Source organism: Hyperolius riggenbachi, chromosome 8 (genome assembly GCF_040937935.1).
Source record: "Hyperolius riggenbachi isolate aHypRig1 chromosome 8, aHypRig1.pri, whole genome shotgun sequence".
Taxonomy (NCBI): Eukaryota; Metazoa; Chordata; class Amphibia; order Anura; family Hyperoliidae; genus Hyperolius; species Hyperolius riggenbachi.
Window position 1 is genome coordinate 197,170,799 of NC_090653.1, and position 16,614 is coordinate 197,187,412.

General features: G+C 44.6%; 1 protein-coding gene across 2 annotated transcripts in view; it reads right to left on the reverse strand.

The window, feature by feature from the left end:
* Positions 1-16,614, reverse strand: part of FRMPD3 (FERM and PDZ domain containing 3) — a 281,016-nt gene that overhangs the window by 150,315 nt on the left and 114,087 nt on the right. For both annotated transcript variants that reach the window (XM_068248083.1, XM_068248084.1), the window contains one exon: positions 8,959-9,095. In XM_068248083.1, coding sequence (XP_068104184.1) covers positions 8,959-9,095 — 137 coding nt within the window. The remainder of the gene's footprint in view (positions 1-8,958; positions 9,096-16,614) is intronic.

Genomic DNA, 16,614 nt, shown 5'->3' on the forward strand with positions numbered 1-16,614 from the left:
TTACTCCCTCCCTCTACCCACTATCCAGGATTCAGTAAAGGTATCAGCCCGAATAAAAAAGAGGGGGGGCAGGCACCACCCACGCCCCGCGAGGGCCGCCCACCAATCGGGCAGCCCCCGCGAGGCCCCTGCAGAAGCCAGCCACCCCCCACCCCCAGCGGCAAACAAGAGACCACCAACCAGGGTGCACCAATCACACGATCATTTCACAGTCTTCAAATATTATTATTATCCCAACCTCCCACTCGATGGGGATGATAGCTCACATGGCCCCCCCTGTCCACCATTCACCTATCTATGTTTTAATAGTCACCTGGTGTCTCCTGATTCTTCCCCATTACCCAGCCTAAATTCAATTTTAAGTTTCACCCCTAGTGCACTCCTCTCCTATTGTACAAAACCCCATCTATAACTTCATATAACATTTGACTTCCTCTTCTCCATAAATATTAGTGCATTCATAATTATCAACCATATGTGAAAATACATTAATAATCCATAATCATCATATCATTTACAAATTATATCCCATCACCTCCAAACATAGCGTTGATCCATAGGTCCAAACAGTTCTAATTTTGTTTCATCAGTCCACAGAACACTACCACAAAAGTTTTGGGATAGTGTTCTGTGGACTGATGAAACAAAATTAGAACTGTTCGGGCCCATGGATCAAAGCTATGTTCGGAGGAGGAACAAGGCCTATGAAGAAAAGAACACCTTGCTTATTGTGAAGCATGGTGGGGGTCAATCATGCTTTGGGGCTGTTTTGCTTCTGCAGTGCAAGGTACCATGAATTCTCTTCAGTACAAGGAGATATTGGAAGAAAATGTGATGCAGTCTATCACAAACCTGAGGCTCGGGAGACGTTGGACCTTTCAACAGGACAATGATCCCAAGCATACCTCCAAGTCCACTAGAGCATGGTTGCAGATTAAAGGCTGGAACATTTTGGAGTGGCCATCGCAGTCACCAGACTTAAAGAGAACCAGAGATGAAGTATCCTCATGTATTTTACCTTATAAATCAGTGGGAACATGCCAGTAAACGTCTAATCTGCTCTTTGTTTCGTTGTTCTCTGTTTAATCTGACTGTTATCACCTCTGATAAGAATCCCCTACTGAGCATTCAGTCTGGCTTTGCTACGGAATGATTATAGCTGAGTCTGTCTTCTCTGGTGTCTTTTCAAGCCCAAGCCTGCCCCCTTGTGGCTCTGCTATAATGACTCAGCTATAATCATTCCCGGCAAAGCCAGACTGAGTGCTCAATCTGGGATTCTTATCAACACTTATCACAGCTAGTAACAGACACTTTTAGCAGTGAGGATGAAACAGAGAGCAGAGTAGGTGTTTTCTCTAATGTTCCCACTGATATATATGGTAAAATACATGAGGGTGCTTCGTCTCTGGTTCACTTTAAATCTGATTGAGAACCTCTGGTGGGACTTAAAGAAAGCAGTTACAGTGCGCAAGCCTAAGAATGTGACTGAACTGGAGGCTTTTGCCCATGAAGAATGGGCTAAGATACCCGTAGATAGCTGCAAGACACTTGTGTCAAGCTATGCTTCACGTTTAAAAGCTGTTATAAGTGGAAAAGGATGTTGTACTAAGTACTAAGAATGAATGTCACTTGGGGGTTGAATAAAACTGATAATGATGTGAGCACAGAAAAGACATTTGTGGTTATTTCATTATAAATGTTATGTTATATTTGTCTGACTTACAAGTGCCTCTTTGATTTAATTGTAAACAAGATGACTGAAATGATCAAAATCAATGTCAAACTGGCCAAAACACTCAATTTCAGCGGGTTGAATAATTTTGAACACAACTGTATATATATATATATATATATAAATATATATATATATATATATATATATATATATATATATATATATATATATGTGTGTATTTATATATATATATATATATGTAGAAGATGGTTTAAATACTGGTACGATGGGTTTTAAGTGTCACAATTCTTTTTTTGTTTGTTTCATAAGCTGGTAAGATGCTGTTTACTGTCACTATTCATTTTATTTTCTTTAATTTGCTGGGAAGATTTTAAATGCCACAATTCTCTTTAGTTTAGAACTAATGGTGCATGTAGTCAGCCCAGTCACAATTTGAACTCAAAATTTATGATGCCTCCCCATCACCAGAGTCTGCTTTATGTTATGTTGAGGAAACTGTTGATCTTATCAATTTAGTTAGGATGCCTAGGAAAAGCCTCCAGAAGTAACAGTTAAGGCATCTAATTACATTTATTTATGTTTGCTAAATAATGTTTCTCCTCTGTATGTCAGTATACTGTATATAAGCTGTGTTTTTCACATTTTGTCAGGAACCAAGTCTGACGAAGGCTTATTATAAGCCGAAAGCTTACTGTTTATTCATCTCTAAGTTAGCAGCTGCTGGAGAGATACGTAGAGGGCGCACTTCTCTTACATCAGACTGGCTCCAGTTGACGGAAGTGCGGAGACCCGGTACCGGCGCTGCAGAAGACTGAGGATGGCGGTGTAGGAGCGATTGGAGCATATGGGGCTGGAGGAAGCCCCAGGTATGTATAAATATTTTTATTTTCCTGAGCTTTGGTACACTTTAAGGTTTATAGGTTTTTCATGCCTTTTAAGATAGGCTTGCATTTTAAAGGCAAAGGTCGAAAAAAGGCAAAAAGGGACCAAGTGGTGAAGGTCCCATTGAAGCGTTTCCTAAATTGTAGGACGTTGTTATGCTACTTAAAGCACATTAGAGAGATTATAGATACCAGTTCACTCGATGATGGCCGGAATCCCCAAAGCACAAGTACATAGCTCAAATGACACCCAAAAATGAATACATAACTAAAAAGTATGGAGATGATGACAGAACTAGTGTTGGGCGAACAGTGTTCGCCACTGTTCGGGTGATGTTCGAGTTCGGCCGAACACCTGATGGTGTTCGGCCAAACTGTTCGGCCATGTGGCCGAACTAAGAGCGCATGGCCGAACGTTACCCGAACGTTCGGCTAGCGCTGTGATTGGTCGAACGGGTCACGTGGTTCGGACCCGAACGCGCTCTGATTGGCCGAACGGGTCACGTGGTTCGGGTAAATAAATACCCGATCCACGTCATTTCTCCGCCATTTGTCTGTGGGTTTAGCTTTGGGTAGGCAGGCAGGGTAGTTCTCTCTCCAGCCAGGCTAGCCAGGGTCCCCCCAGTCATTGTGTCGCTGCTGGGAACAGTAGTACACCGCTCACCCACACTATATAACATTGTGTTTACTGCCACTCTGTGTCTCTGCTGGGAACAGTAGTACACCGCTCACCCTGTATAGCATTGTGCTCTGTGTCGCTGCTGGGAATAGTAGTACACCGCTCACCCACACTATATAGCATTGTGTTTACTGCCACTCTGTGTGTCTGCTGGGAACAGTAGTACACCGCTCACCCTGTATAGCATTGTGCTCTGTGTCGCTGCTGGGAATAGTAGTACACCGCTCACCCACACTATATAGCATTGTGTTTACTGCCACTCTGTGTGTCTGCTGGGAACAGTAGTACACCGCTCACCCTGTATAGCATTGTGCTCTGTGTCGCTGCTGAGAATAGTAGTACACCGCTCACCCACACTATATAGCATTGTGTTTACTGCCACTCTGTGTCTCTGCTGGGAACAGTAGTACACCGCTCACCCACCACTGTATAGCATTGTGCTCTGTGTCGCTGCTGGGAATAGTAGTACACCGCTCACCCACCTCTGTATAGCATTGTGTTTACTGCCACTCTGTGTCTCTGCTGGGAACAGTAGTACACCGCTCACCCGCCACTGTATAGCATTTCTGTACTGCCACTGTACTGCTGCCAGTAAGCGTGTACTTTAAGGATAAGTGAAATGAAGAAGAAATCCTGTGAAAGAGGGAGGGGCAAGGGAAGAGTTATTCCCCCTGACGGTTCACGTTCAGGCCACAGTGGAGCACCGAAGAAAACCCACTCAATACCGCCCATGTAGTCCAGGAAATCAACCCTCACAAATCCAAAAGAACAGGACCAGATAATTAATTGAATGACCTCTCAAGCGTCCAGCAGTGGGTTAAGCAGCACCAGCACATCACGTACGAGGTCCGAGTCCTCAGCCAGTTACAAGGAGCCAGTGGGCACAAAGCTGACACAACCGGCAGCGACACCACGCACACAACTGCCAAATAACCAGTCCGAAGAATTTCCTCAGGACACAATGGGGTATTCGCATGAGCTATTCCCAGCCCAACAAACTTCCACCTTTCAAAGGTCAATGGAACAGCCAGAAATGTTGTGCCCGGATTCACAACCATTGACTGTGGGAAATGCACCGCGCACTGAAATGCAAGGCGAGTCCGAGGACTTTGAAACCCAAATCCCAGAGCAAGTTGGGCAAGACCCGCCTGAGCACGGGGAAACATATTAACAACCTCTCCACCACCAGCATGACCCGCCACATGGTATCCAAACATTCCACTCTGTGGGCGCCAGGACAGGGTACCAGCAACACTGCCTCCCTTGGGGTCACCAGACTCACCACCAGACCCACCTCAGCAGCAGCAATAGCCCAGCCATTGCGTGGTTCACAACAACATTCACAAACATCAGACAACGCTGACACTGTCACTTTCCGGAATAGTGCTCTTGAGGTCTCCCAGTCATCAAACACAACAACCAACAGCCGTTCAGTGTGCAGCCCTACGGTTCAGTTGTCTGTCTCGGAGATGCTTGAGCGCAAGAGGAAATTGCCAGCAAATGACCCCCGGGCCGTGGCACTAACAGCCAGCATAGCCAAGCTTCTGGCCTGCGAAATGCTGCCATATCGAGTGGTGGAGACAAACAGTTTCAAGGGCATGATGTCAGTGGCCATCCCACGTTACGTGGTTCCCAGCCGCTACCACTTTGCGCGCTCTGCAGTGCCTGAGTTGCATGAGCACGTGGTCAGCAAAATAACCCGAAGCTTGAAGAATGCCGTTGCCTGCAAGGTTCACCTCACCACTGACACCTGGACGAGTGCGTTCGGCCAGGGTCGATACATCTCCCTTACAGCGCACTGGGTGAACCTTGTGGAGCCTGGCAGCGATTCCTCACCTGCTACAGCGCGGGTGTTGCCCACGCCACAAACAGCTGCTTCGCCGTCCCTCCCACTGGATAACAACAGCAGCACCTACCTCTCTGACTCCTTCTCCTCCAACGCATCTCAAAGCTGTACCTCATCCGGAAACGCTAACCCAGCAGCAGTAGGATCGTGGAAGCAGTGCAGCACAGCTGTTGGCATGCGTCAGCAAGCGTTGCTGAAGCTGATCTGCCTTGGGGATAAGCAGCACACAGGGGAGGAAATTTGGAGGGGAATAAAGGAACAGACGGATTTGTGGCTGGCACCGCTGGACCTGAAACCGGGCATGGTTGTGTGTGATAATGGGAGTAATCTCATTTGCTCTTTAAGGTTGGCTAAGCTGACACACATCCCTTGCCTGGCGCACGTGATGAACCTAGTAGTTCAGCGGTTCCTGAAGACATACCCAGGCGTGGCCGATCTTCTGTTGAATGTGCGACGAGTGGCCAAACATTGTAGAAATTCCAGTACTGCTTCAGGGGCACTCGCCAAGATGCAGGAGCGCTTCAATCTCCCCCACCATCGCTTGCTGTGTGATGTCCCTACACGCTGGAATTCTACGCTGCACATGCTAGCCCACTTTTGCGAGCAGAAGAGTGCAGTGGTCCAGTACATGACGGCGCAGTACCGAGGCGCATCCGGACAGCTACCAAGCTTCTGTGGATCCGATTGGGCCAACATGTTGGACCTCTGCCAAGTCCTCCAAAATTTTGAGCAATCCACGTTGCTTGTGAGCAGTGACAACTCTTCAGTCAGCATTACCATACCACTGCTGTGTTTACTGAAGGAGTCAATGTTCAAAATCAAGGAAACAGCTGTCATGATGCAACTGGGGGAATCTGAAGGAGAAAACGATCAGCGTGATGATACCAACATCAGGCCATCCGCCTCAGGAAACGCTGGCCCCAGCAGCTATGACGAAGAAGAGGAGGAGGAACAGCTGGAGTTGGAGCAGGAATTTCATGCCACCACTGACGAGGGCCAGAGCGGTGCACGTTGGACTTCCACAATTCAGCGCGAATGGTCAGCAGAAGCAGACCAGGAAGAAGATGACGACTATGATGCATCACAACAACTATCACAACGCTCACAAGAGGATGATGAGGATTCTGGCAGGACTCTGGCACACATGGCTCAATTCATGCTAGATTGCATTGAACGCGACCCACGCATTGTGCGCATTCTGGACAACACCAATTACTGGGTTTATACCCTTCTGGATCCACGGTACAAACACAATGTTCCAAAACTGCTTGAAGAAAGAATCAGACAGGTCAAAATGGAAGAATACCAGCAGGCCCTTGTGGAGACTTTAGAGAGGAGATTGACATCCTCCCCCTCCTCTAGCCAGTTGTATGCCGACAGACTGCCTTCCGCAAACCCAGGACGACCAGGAGGGCAGCAAACAACACAATCCACAGCTAGTGCCCAAAAGGGAATGGTATCGGCAGTGTCCTTGGAGTGGGAAAATTTTCTGACACCCATGCAGCAGCCCACAGAACAGCAAGCGTGCAGATCCACCTCCAACACCGATCGCCTGGAGAAGATGGTCAAGGACTACATGTCAGATGGTGTAGCTGTGTTGAACAATCCATCTGCACCCTTTAACTATTGGGTATCGAAGCTAGACACCTGGCACGAACTGGCAATGTACGCAATAGAGGTGCTGGCTTGCCCGGCAGCCAGCGTTATGTCGGAACGCTGTTTCAGTGCTGCCGGAGGCATCGTCACAGATCGGCGTATCCGCCTCTCCACAGAAAATGCAGACCGTCTGACTCAAATTAAAATGAATCAATCCTGGATTGGAAACGACTACGCAACACTCCCGGACCCCAACCAAGTAACATGAACAATGAACATCTGTGATGGGTTAGCGTTTCCGGTCCCTGTTTATTGAACCTCTCATCTGCATTACATTTATGACTGCATGCCGACAAAATGCAAATTGCTATCCGCACGCTTCTTGTCCTCATGCAAGGCCTGGGTTGTTGTGTCTCAAAGCGTGGCCTTCTCCTCCTGCGCCTCCTCCTGTTCCATCACGTGTGCTACTGCTGGGTTAACGTTACCGGTCCCGTTTCCTGGAACCTCTTATCTGTATTACATTTATGACTGCATGGCGGCAAAATGCATGCTATCCGCACGCTTCTTGTCCTCATGCAAGGCCTGGGTTGTTGTGTCTCAAAGCGTGGCCTTCTCCTCCTGCGCCGCCCTCCTCCAGTTCCATCACGTGTGCTGCTGCTGGGTTAGCGTTGTCGGTCCTTTTTTATGGAACCTCTTATCTGTATTACATTTATGACTGCATGGCGGCAAAATGCATGCTATCCGCACGCTTCTTGTCCTCATGCAAGGCCTGGGTTGTTGTGTCTCAAAGCGTGGCTTTCTCCTCCTGCGCCGCCCTCCTCCTGTTCCATCACGTGTGCTGCTGCTGGGTTAGCGTTGCCGGCCCCTTTTTATGGAACTTCTTATCTGTATTACATTTATGACTGCATGGCGGCAAAATGAATGCTATCCGCACGTTTCTTGTCCTCATGCAAGGCCTTAGTTGTTGTGTCTCAAAGCGTGGCCTTCTCCTCCTGCGCCTCCTCCTGTTCCATCACGTGTGCTGCTGCTGGGTTAGCGTTACCGGTCCCTTTTCCTGGAACCTCTTATCTGTATTACATTTATGACTGCATGGCGGCAAAATGCATGCTATCCGCACGCTTCTTGTCCTCATGCAAGGCCTGGGTTGTTGTGTCTCAAAGCGTGGCCTTCTCCTCCTGCGCCGCCCTCCTCCTGTTCCATCACGTGTGCTGCTGCTGGGTTAGCGTTGCCGGCCCCTTTTTATGGAACTTCTTATCTGTATTACATTTATGACTGCATGGCGGCAAAATGCATGCTATCCGCACGTTTCTTGTCCTCATGCAAGGCCTTAGTTGTTGTGTCTCAAAGCGTGGCCTTCTCCTCCTGCGCCGCCCTCCTCCTGTTCCATCACGTGTGCTGCTGCTGGGTTAGCGTTACCGGTCCCTTTTCCTGGAACCTCTTATCTGTATTACATTTATGACTGCATGGCGGCAAAATGCATGCCATCCGCACGCTTCTTGTCCTCATGCAAGGCCTGGGTTGTTGTGTCTCAAAGCGTGGCCTTCTCCTCCTGCGCCGCCCTCCTCCTGTTCCATCACGTGTGCTGCTGCTGGGTTAGCGTTGCCGGCCCCTTTTTATGGAACTTCTTATCTGTATTACATTTATGACTGCATGGCGGCAAAATGCATGCTATCCGCAACGCTTCTTGTCCTCATGCAAGGCCTGGGTTGTTGTGTCTCAAAGCGTGGCCTTCTCCTCCTGCGCCGCCCTCCTCCTGTTCCATCACGTGTGCTGCTGCTGGGTTAGTGTTACCGGTCCCTTTTCCTGGATATTACATTTATGACTGCATGGCGGCAAAAAGCATGTTACCTGTGCAAAGAAAACAGACATTTCCCGCATTTAAAAGACAGTTTTCCCTTTAAAACTTTAAAATCGATTTTCTCAAAAACTATAAGCTCTTTTTGCTACATTTTTTTCCCTCTTGTACCCATTCCCAAGGTGCACATACCCTGTAAATTTGGGGTATGTAGCATGCAAGGAGGCTTTACAAAGCATGAAAGTTCGGGTCCCCATTGACTTCCATTATGTTCGGAGTTCGGCTCGAACACCTGAACATCGCGGCCATGTTCGGCCTGTTCGGCCCGAACCCGAACATCTAAATGTTCGCCCAACACTAGACAGAACCTCAAGGTAGAATGAAAATGATGAATTTAAGATCATGTAAAATATGATAAGGAGATGTGAGTATAGTAGCATGAATATAAAAATAGATTGGCCTTACTCGACTGCTCGCAGTGAAACCTTCTGGCCTGGATGGGAGGAGCTCACACTGATGTATATATGCAGTGCACATAAACCCAGAAGCATTTCTGGCTTCAGCTCTGATCCCAGACGTTCTCTTATCACATCATTGCGGCTCTGAATGAAAAAAAACAAAAAACACAAGAATATTTAAAGTGGAGCCTTAAGCACAAGCAATATTATTTCTCTTAAAGGAACACTTAAGTCAAACAAAAAAAAATTAGTTTTACTCACCTGGGGCTTCCAATAGCCCGCTGCAGCTGTCCGGTGCCCTCGCCATCTCCCTCCGATCCTCTTGGCCCCGCCGGCAGCCACTTCCTGTTTCGGTGACAGGAGCTGACAGGCTGGGGACGCGAGTGATTCTTCGCGTTCCTGGCCACAATAGCGCCATCTATGCTGCTATAGCATATATCATATACCATATAGCAGCATAGAGGGTGCCTAATGTGTCTGGGAATGCGAAGAATCACTCGCGTCCCCAGCCTGTCAGCTCCTGTCACTGAAACAGGAAGTGGCTGCTGGCGGGACCAGGAGGATCGGAGGGAGACGGCGAGTGCACCGGACAGCTGCTGGGGGCTATTGGAAGCCGTAGGTGAGTAAAAGATTGGAAATTTGTGATAACAGAGGCGCCAAATTAGAGTAAAACCATCTAAAATCAGTTTAAAAGGAGGGGGGTTGGTGGATACCACCTTCAGGTATATAAAGTCCAGCCAATAAGTCGTTATATATGAATAATATAATTTATTATTTTACTCTAATTTGGCGCCTCTGTTATCACAAATTTCCAATCTGATCTAGTCCACCCTTGGTGGAGGGGTATATCCCCATTTGTTTCCTGTCTACAGAGAGCGACTTCTTAATACCTGAGTGGGGTCAGGTTACAATTCTCCCCACCTGCGCTTCCAGTGGTTGCCTTTGTGGTAACCCAGACTTGTGAGTATATTACTTGTTATTTTAACATTGTTACTCATTTTTTTACATACTACACTATATTGGGCTCTCGGTTTCAATTTTTATATTTTTCCAAGCTACGTGAGTAAAACTCATTTTTTTTGTTTGACTTCAGTGTCTCTTTAAGTGTGAATGTCATTTATATAATAAAAACAACACCCTGTGCATGTCAGATATGTTTCTATCAGGCAGCAGACTAGTGTTTTTGTTGGAATGACACATGTCTAAATGAAATGTCATACCTTTCCTTGTGTTTGTAAAATACAACAGAGAATGATGATGTTTTCATATTAACATTCTCTTCTACTAGAACAGTACTCTAACTCAGATGAATTTAATCACAATTTATACAGCAAAATTAAGATAGAAAACAATTTTTTTTAGTTAAACACAGGTTTTATATTTTTTTTCTTCAATTCAGTTCCGGCAGAATAAAACCCAGCCAAATGTAAAATGCTTCATCGGCACTCTTTTCACATCATGGTTGGTTATCCAAATTCTCAAATATATTAATTTTAGGTAAAAATATACAATGCAAAACCAAAAAAGCACCCCCCCCCCTTCCCCCCTAAAAAAGAAAGAAAAACTAGTCCAGAGGCTTCCTGTATCCTTCATGCCCCATCATTGCTATACATGGTCCCTCTGAACATATCCAACAAGAGCTTGTCAGATATGTTTGCATGGCCTTGCTCCCCACTGTGTACAAGCACATCTGTAGTGTGCCTGCACAAGTAAAGCTGTATTAGCCAAGTAAGCCCAAGCTGCTCTTCCAGGTGCCGTTAGGCCACTCTCCTGCAAAAAGGGTAGCACAATCACAAACTAAAAGAAGGTCTAGTTCAGCAGCAGTGGAGCCAAGGTGGACACAGGAAGCCTTTGGATGGTTTGGTTGTTCTGTGTGTTTAGTGTACATGTTAGCTGTTGGAGACAGGTGTGCTGGTCCTAGTAGTGCACCGACTAGATAACCCAAGAATCCTTCACCACCACTACTGTCATCTAGTATCTGTATAAGGCCTCACTGGCAGGGCCTATATTTTTTGACCTGATTGTTGCACATAGCATAAACCTATCTGTCACCAGAGTGAAGTGACAGTCAGTTCCTCACTGGCAGGACCTTTATTTTTGCTATATTAACCACTTTGCTACTGAGGGTTTTTTTCCCCTTCTGTACTAGAGCAATTTTCACCATTCAGTGCTCCTTCTATTCTTTCGCCAATAACTTTATCACTTATCACAATGAAATGATCTATATCTTGTTTTTTTGCCACCAATTAGGCTTTCTTTGGGTAGTACATTTGCTAAGAATTATTTTATTCTAAATACATTTGAACAGGAAAAATAAGAAAAAAAAATGAAAAGTCATTACTTCTCAGTTTTTAGCCATTATAGTTTTAAAATAATACATGCTACCATAATTAAAGGGACTCCGAGCTCTAATTAAAATCAAAATCTGAACTTACCTGGGGCTTTCTCCAGCCCAACATAGGTCGGGAGGTCCCTCGACATCCATCTGGCTCTTCTCCCAGGACCTGGTCAGAAATGGCTCCCCAGCAGCTCCCGGCGACACCGGGCCGAGTGTCAGGCTCCTCTTCCTGAAAGGTGACGTCAGTCGTCACCACGCCGGCCGACTCGCGTCATCACGGCGGCCGGCGTGACAGTACTGTGCATGCACGGTTTAATCGCGCATGCGCCGTACTGTCACGCCGGCCGCCGTGATGATACGAGGTGGGCAGCGTGGTGACGACGTACGTCACCTTTCAGGAAGAGGAGCCCGACATTTGGGCCCAGTGTCGCCGGGAGCCGCCGGGGAGCCATTTCTGACCAGCCCCTGGGAGAAGAGCCAGATGGACGTCGAGGGACCTCCCGACCTATGGTGGGCTGGAGAAATCCCCAGGTAGGTTCAGATTTTGATTTTACTTAGAGCCTGGAGTCCTTTTAAAACCCACACATTTTATTTGCCTAATTGTCCCAGCTAAAACATTTAAAATATTGCCCTAGTACAATGAATGACACCAATATTTTATTTGGAAATAAAGGTGCATTTTATCAGTTTTGTGTCCATCACTAATTACAAGCCCATAATTTCAAAAATAACAGTCATATACCCTCTTGACAGACATATTAAAAAAGTTCAGTCCCTAAGGTAACTATGTATTTTTTATTGTCTTTTTTTATGCAAATATTTTATTTGGCTAACTATGGGAGAGTGTGGGAGGTAAGGGGCTAATTTTAATGATATATGTGTAGTACGTGTGTCTATTTTTTTTTTTTTTATGTGTGCATGTGTAATTTTACTATTTGACCACAAGATGTCCTTGCGCATTATTTTCGCGAGCGTACTATTAGTACACTAACAGGAAGTAATGCGTGGATGTGTTACTTTCATTATTTCAATGAACGCAGGCATATCATTGATGCCAGCAATCATTGACACTGGGTCTTAGATCAATGAATGGAAACGCAGTTCCCATTAATTGATCTCCCCTCTAATAGCTGGCAGCAAGAAGGCGCATGGGAGCAAGCGGCGGCCATGCGCTACAATAGACGAATATCTACATCCCTGGGTAGGAACTGAAGTCCTGCGGGACATAGATATACCGTCTGAAACCACACAATGGTGGTTAATATTGTGTAATTAAAAATGACAGGCAGAGGCAGGCCACACCGCAGAGGTTGTGCTGCTGTGATTTCCTGTGGCCCTAGCATATTGCCCAGAGCTCAGTTAAAATGAATGAGGCATGGATCTCGGAGGGTTACTCCACGCCGGAAGACTTGTGACTCAGTCCCCACAGAGCTGCCCTTCTCTGCACACCGCATGACTTCCCACACAGCTGTCCTTCTCTGCATGCCACATGACTCCTCACACAGCTGTACTTCTCCGCCACCACCCACTAGATAAAAACCTGACTGTGCATAAACTACATAATTTTTTGTAGATAATTTGCCTTAACATTGAAGAAGTCTATGGTGGTTTGTCCATTCACGAACGTTTGTTGAAAATTCACATTCACGAACTGTAAATTTGATGTTCGCACCTTCACTAGCCACCAAAGCACCTGCTCTATTATTTACACTGTAGTGTCTTAGTTTTAATAGGTTAGCCCATTGTACGAATTTATTGACTCATAAATTCCTCAGCCCTAGTTTGAGATGGAGTTTTTCTTTAGGTGTTTGTGTGCTATTGGTTTTGTTAAGAGATTCAAGCGCTCTTATTTTGTTTAGTAAATATTGCATATGTGGCTCTTTTTCATCTATGGAACCTAGCTGAATCATGAGCCCCCTTAAGTAGGCCTTGTGTCTGCCCACAACTTGGATTTCTTTAATAACGTGTTTTTTGTTGGTAGGTTTGAGTGGTAGTGGGGTATTTATTCTCCATCTTATCATTCTTTTTTATTTATTTATTTATATAACAATAAGCTGTATATAGTGCAAAACAAATACTGAGGAACATATATATGATTCAAGACACTGTACAATCACGACAATCCAGCAATACAAATATAAAGTGGGAGTTATATGGAGCTCTCTCTGCTATTTTATGTTCTATTGGGGCATGGTCTTACCATGTTATAAGGTCTATTTTTTTTACCATTTTTACCTTTTTTTAACAAGAGTTTATTTTATACAAACGGCTCTATTCTCTTGGACCAGAGAAAAAAAGGTATAGCCCTTATCTGTGAAGTAACATCTCCATGTGTCATATAAATCATGTAGTTGTGAAATAGTTGTGAAATTGAAGTCACAGGTGTTTTCCTGAGAGAGGATGTGTCTAAATCTGGGTCAAGAACAACATTAAAAATCCCCACAATACAATACCATTCCTTTTTTAATATTTTCAACTTTTAAGAAAATTATCTTAAGGAATTTAATTTGTTTAGTATTTGGGGCTTAGAAGTTTACTGCGTTGGGGCTTAGATGTATACTGCTTTGTTCATTTCACAAACTATGATTATGACTCTTCCCTCAACTTCTGTATGTTCTTCCAGGAGATTGAGTATAATATCTGTTTAGTTAATGAGCTGAACTCTGCTTTGAAATCCTTCTTGAAAACAAGAAAAACTCCCTTCAGCTCACTTGGGGACACTGGCGATTCAGTTATAGGATAATCCTCTTTATAAGGGGGAATTAAGGCCTTGTGTTTTGATAGAGGTAATTTTTACAGGTTGCGTCATGTTGAGTTAAAAATGGCCACTAGTGGGTCACTTCTCGTCCTAAGGGAGGAAAAAAGGAAAGGGGTGAAAGGAGAGAAAAATAGAGAGAGGTGACGGCAAGGGGCTTCACTGTCAGTATCCATAGGATATAGAACTCAGAAGAGAGCTACCCTAGGGGGATTACGTAGATACCTAAAAAGGTATCTAGGTGTGGGGTTCCCGTAGTGAGATCACTCAGATAAGGGAACAGAGGAGAGGCATAAAATGGGCAGGGAGCAAGCCTTTGAAATATGGGGTCTATAGATGTGGGACACAAGGTAAAACTAGCTATTATAAGTTATCTGTGTGTCTGACTGTGTAAGTGTTTAGAAACAGCCAACTAAGGATTATCAACTGGGAACTAGACATATTGTGCAGTAGTAGATTATTTTGAGGCACTGTAGTTTGAAAAGCTCAAATAGAAGGGGGCAGAAGGAAGGAAGGTTAGGGGCCCAGTGACGGGGTCTTAACAAATAAGCTGGGATATGGCCAAATGGATAGGCAGGGGGAGAGGGAAGTAATCGGGAGAGTACCAGGAGGGTACACATTATTCATTACATTTTGTGAACAGATAAGATTTCAAAGTGTCATCTTAGTTCCAAAAGAGTATTCAAGGATAACAACACCATAGATCACCACACCACAAACATCTCAGGTGAAGGCTCTCCCCTACGAAACATGGGAGTCATTGTATAGTTTAGTAGATTGACATTTTTTGTGGGAAGAAATAGTGCTCTTAGAGGTCTGAATCAACGTAAATATAGCTTTACGTATTTTATACCATGTAATTATAGCTTTAAAAAGATGACATATTGAAAGATCATAATTTGAAAGGATAATATGGAAGAGACAATAGTAATGAAGATTAATAACAATGTTATAATATACTATGGGAGGTATGATACATCAGAAATTATTGAAGTAAAACAAGTAGCTGTGCTATCAAACAATTACAACAAATCAAGCTTGTTTAGCATTTCAACTGTAAAAAAAACTCCATTTTTTTCTACTCATAGATATCATTAGTTAAGCTCCTCATGACCATGAATATTTACATTATTACATATCTAACCGATGTACTACTTTAAATTATTTTGTACACTGTAGTAAATGTTGCAATAGGTTATTCGTGAAGATTTCATAATGTGAAAGCTATAAATGGGCAAACCTTCCAATCATAGGCTGTGTTTTGGTGCCCTCTAGTAGTCAGGAAAAGAAATTCACTGTTACATATCCGTATTTATCATATTTTAACTTCTGGCAACATGTCCATTTGCACACCGTGTTACACTGCATACAATTTAGCAATTTTGCCCATAGTCTGAACGTGGCCTTAGGTTCACAGTGGCCGATGTGTTGCATTTTCAGCGACAGCAGGAGCGCAATGAAATGAAGTGGGTCAGTCGCGCCACATGTTATGCTCAGGTTGGGTAAAGTGAAGCATATAGTCAATTAAAAATATGATTAACTTATGCTTCACTTCATACTCCTACCACACAGTAACTCTCTACTTCATATTTTACAGCCCCACCTAGTGTTTCCACCCCACCCTTTAGATTGTAAGCCTCTGGCAGGGTCCTCCTTTCCCCAGTGTAATCTACAGGATCATGTGCTCCTGTCCTATGACAGCCTGTACTTGTATTACTGGGCCTACCTAACCAGCCCATATTGCATGATCATGTATTTTGTACAATTTGCATGTATAACTTTGCTCTATGTTGTATAACCTTGTTATGTCTGTCATCCTTGTATCGTTGTATATATTTATAGTCCATCGCTGCGTAATATGTTGGCGCTTTATAAATACAATAATAATAATACTGTTAACACACTCCTTTAGCGGTAATGCACTTCATGCAATGGATTACCATATTGCAACCTGTTATACCACAACGCACCCACTGCACTGTGAACGTCGCATAAGTACATTGCAGTGCGGTAAGCCATGTTAAAAGTTGCCATTACACCACACCGCAATACACCACTGTGAACGTGGCCTTACTCTTATTGATAACTCAGTGACAATTACAAGCCATACAACTTTTGCATGGCAAAGAAACAATTCTGAGTTTAGGGAATAGATAAAAAAAAGTTCAAAGTCAATAGTCAAGATGTAAATTGTAAAACCTTAAATGATTTTAGCTTCTCAACATAAATTAAGACTGATTTCAGTAAAGTCCTAGGAGTAGAATTATAGTTGCAATTGTTTATCTCATCAGTTTATTTTCAGTTTAGGTTACGCTTTCAGGGGCAAACGCAGGATTTTTAAGGGAGGGATTCCTGAAAGGTCCGGAAGCACTTATGTCCCCGAGTGCTTCCGAAGACAGGTGGCTCCATACTGCCCATGCACAAAAGTGCGCTGGCGTATTACGGGGCTGCCTGCCTTTGGAAGTACTCAAGGACACAAGTGTTTCTGAGGGCTTCTGGTAGCAGCAAATTTGAATGGGGGACAGCGCTGGAACAACTCCCCGAGAGAGGAACAGCAGATAGACTTAGTT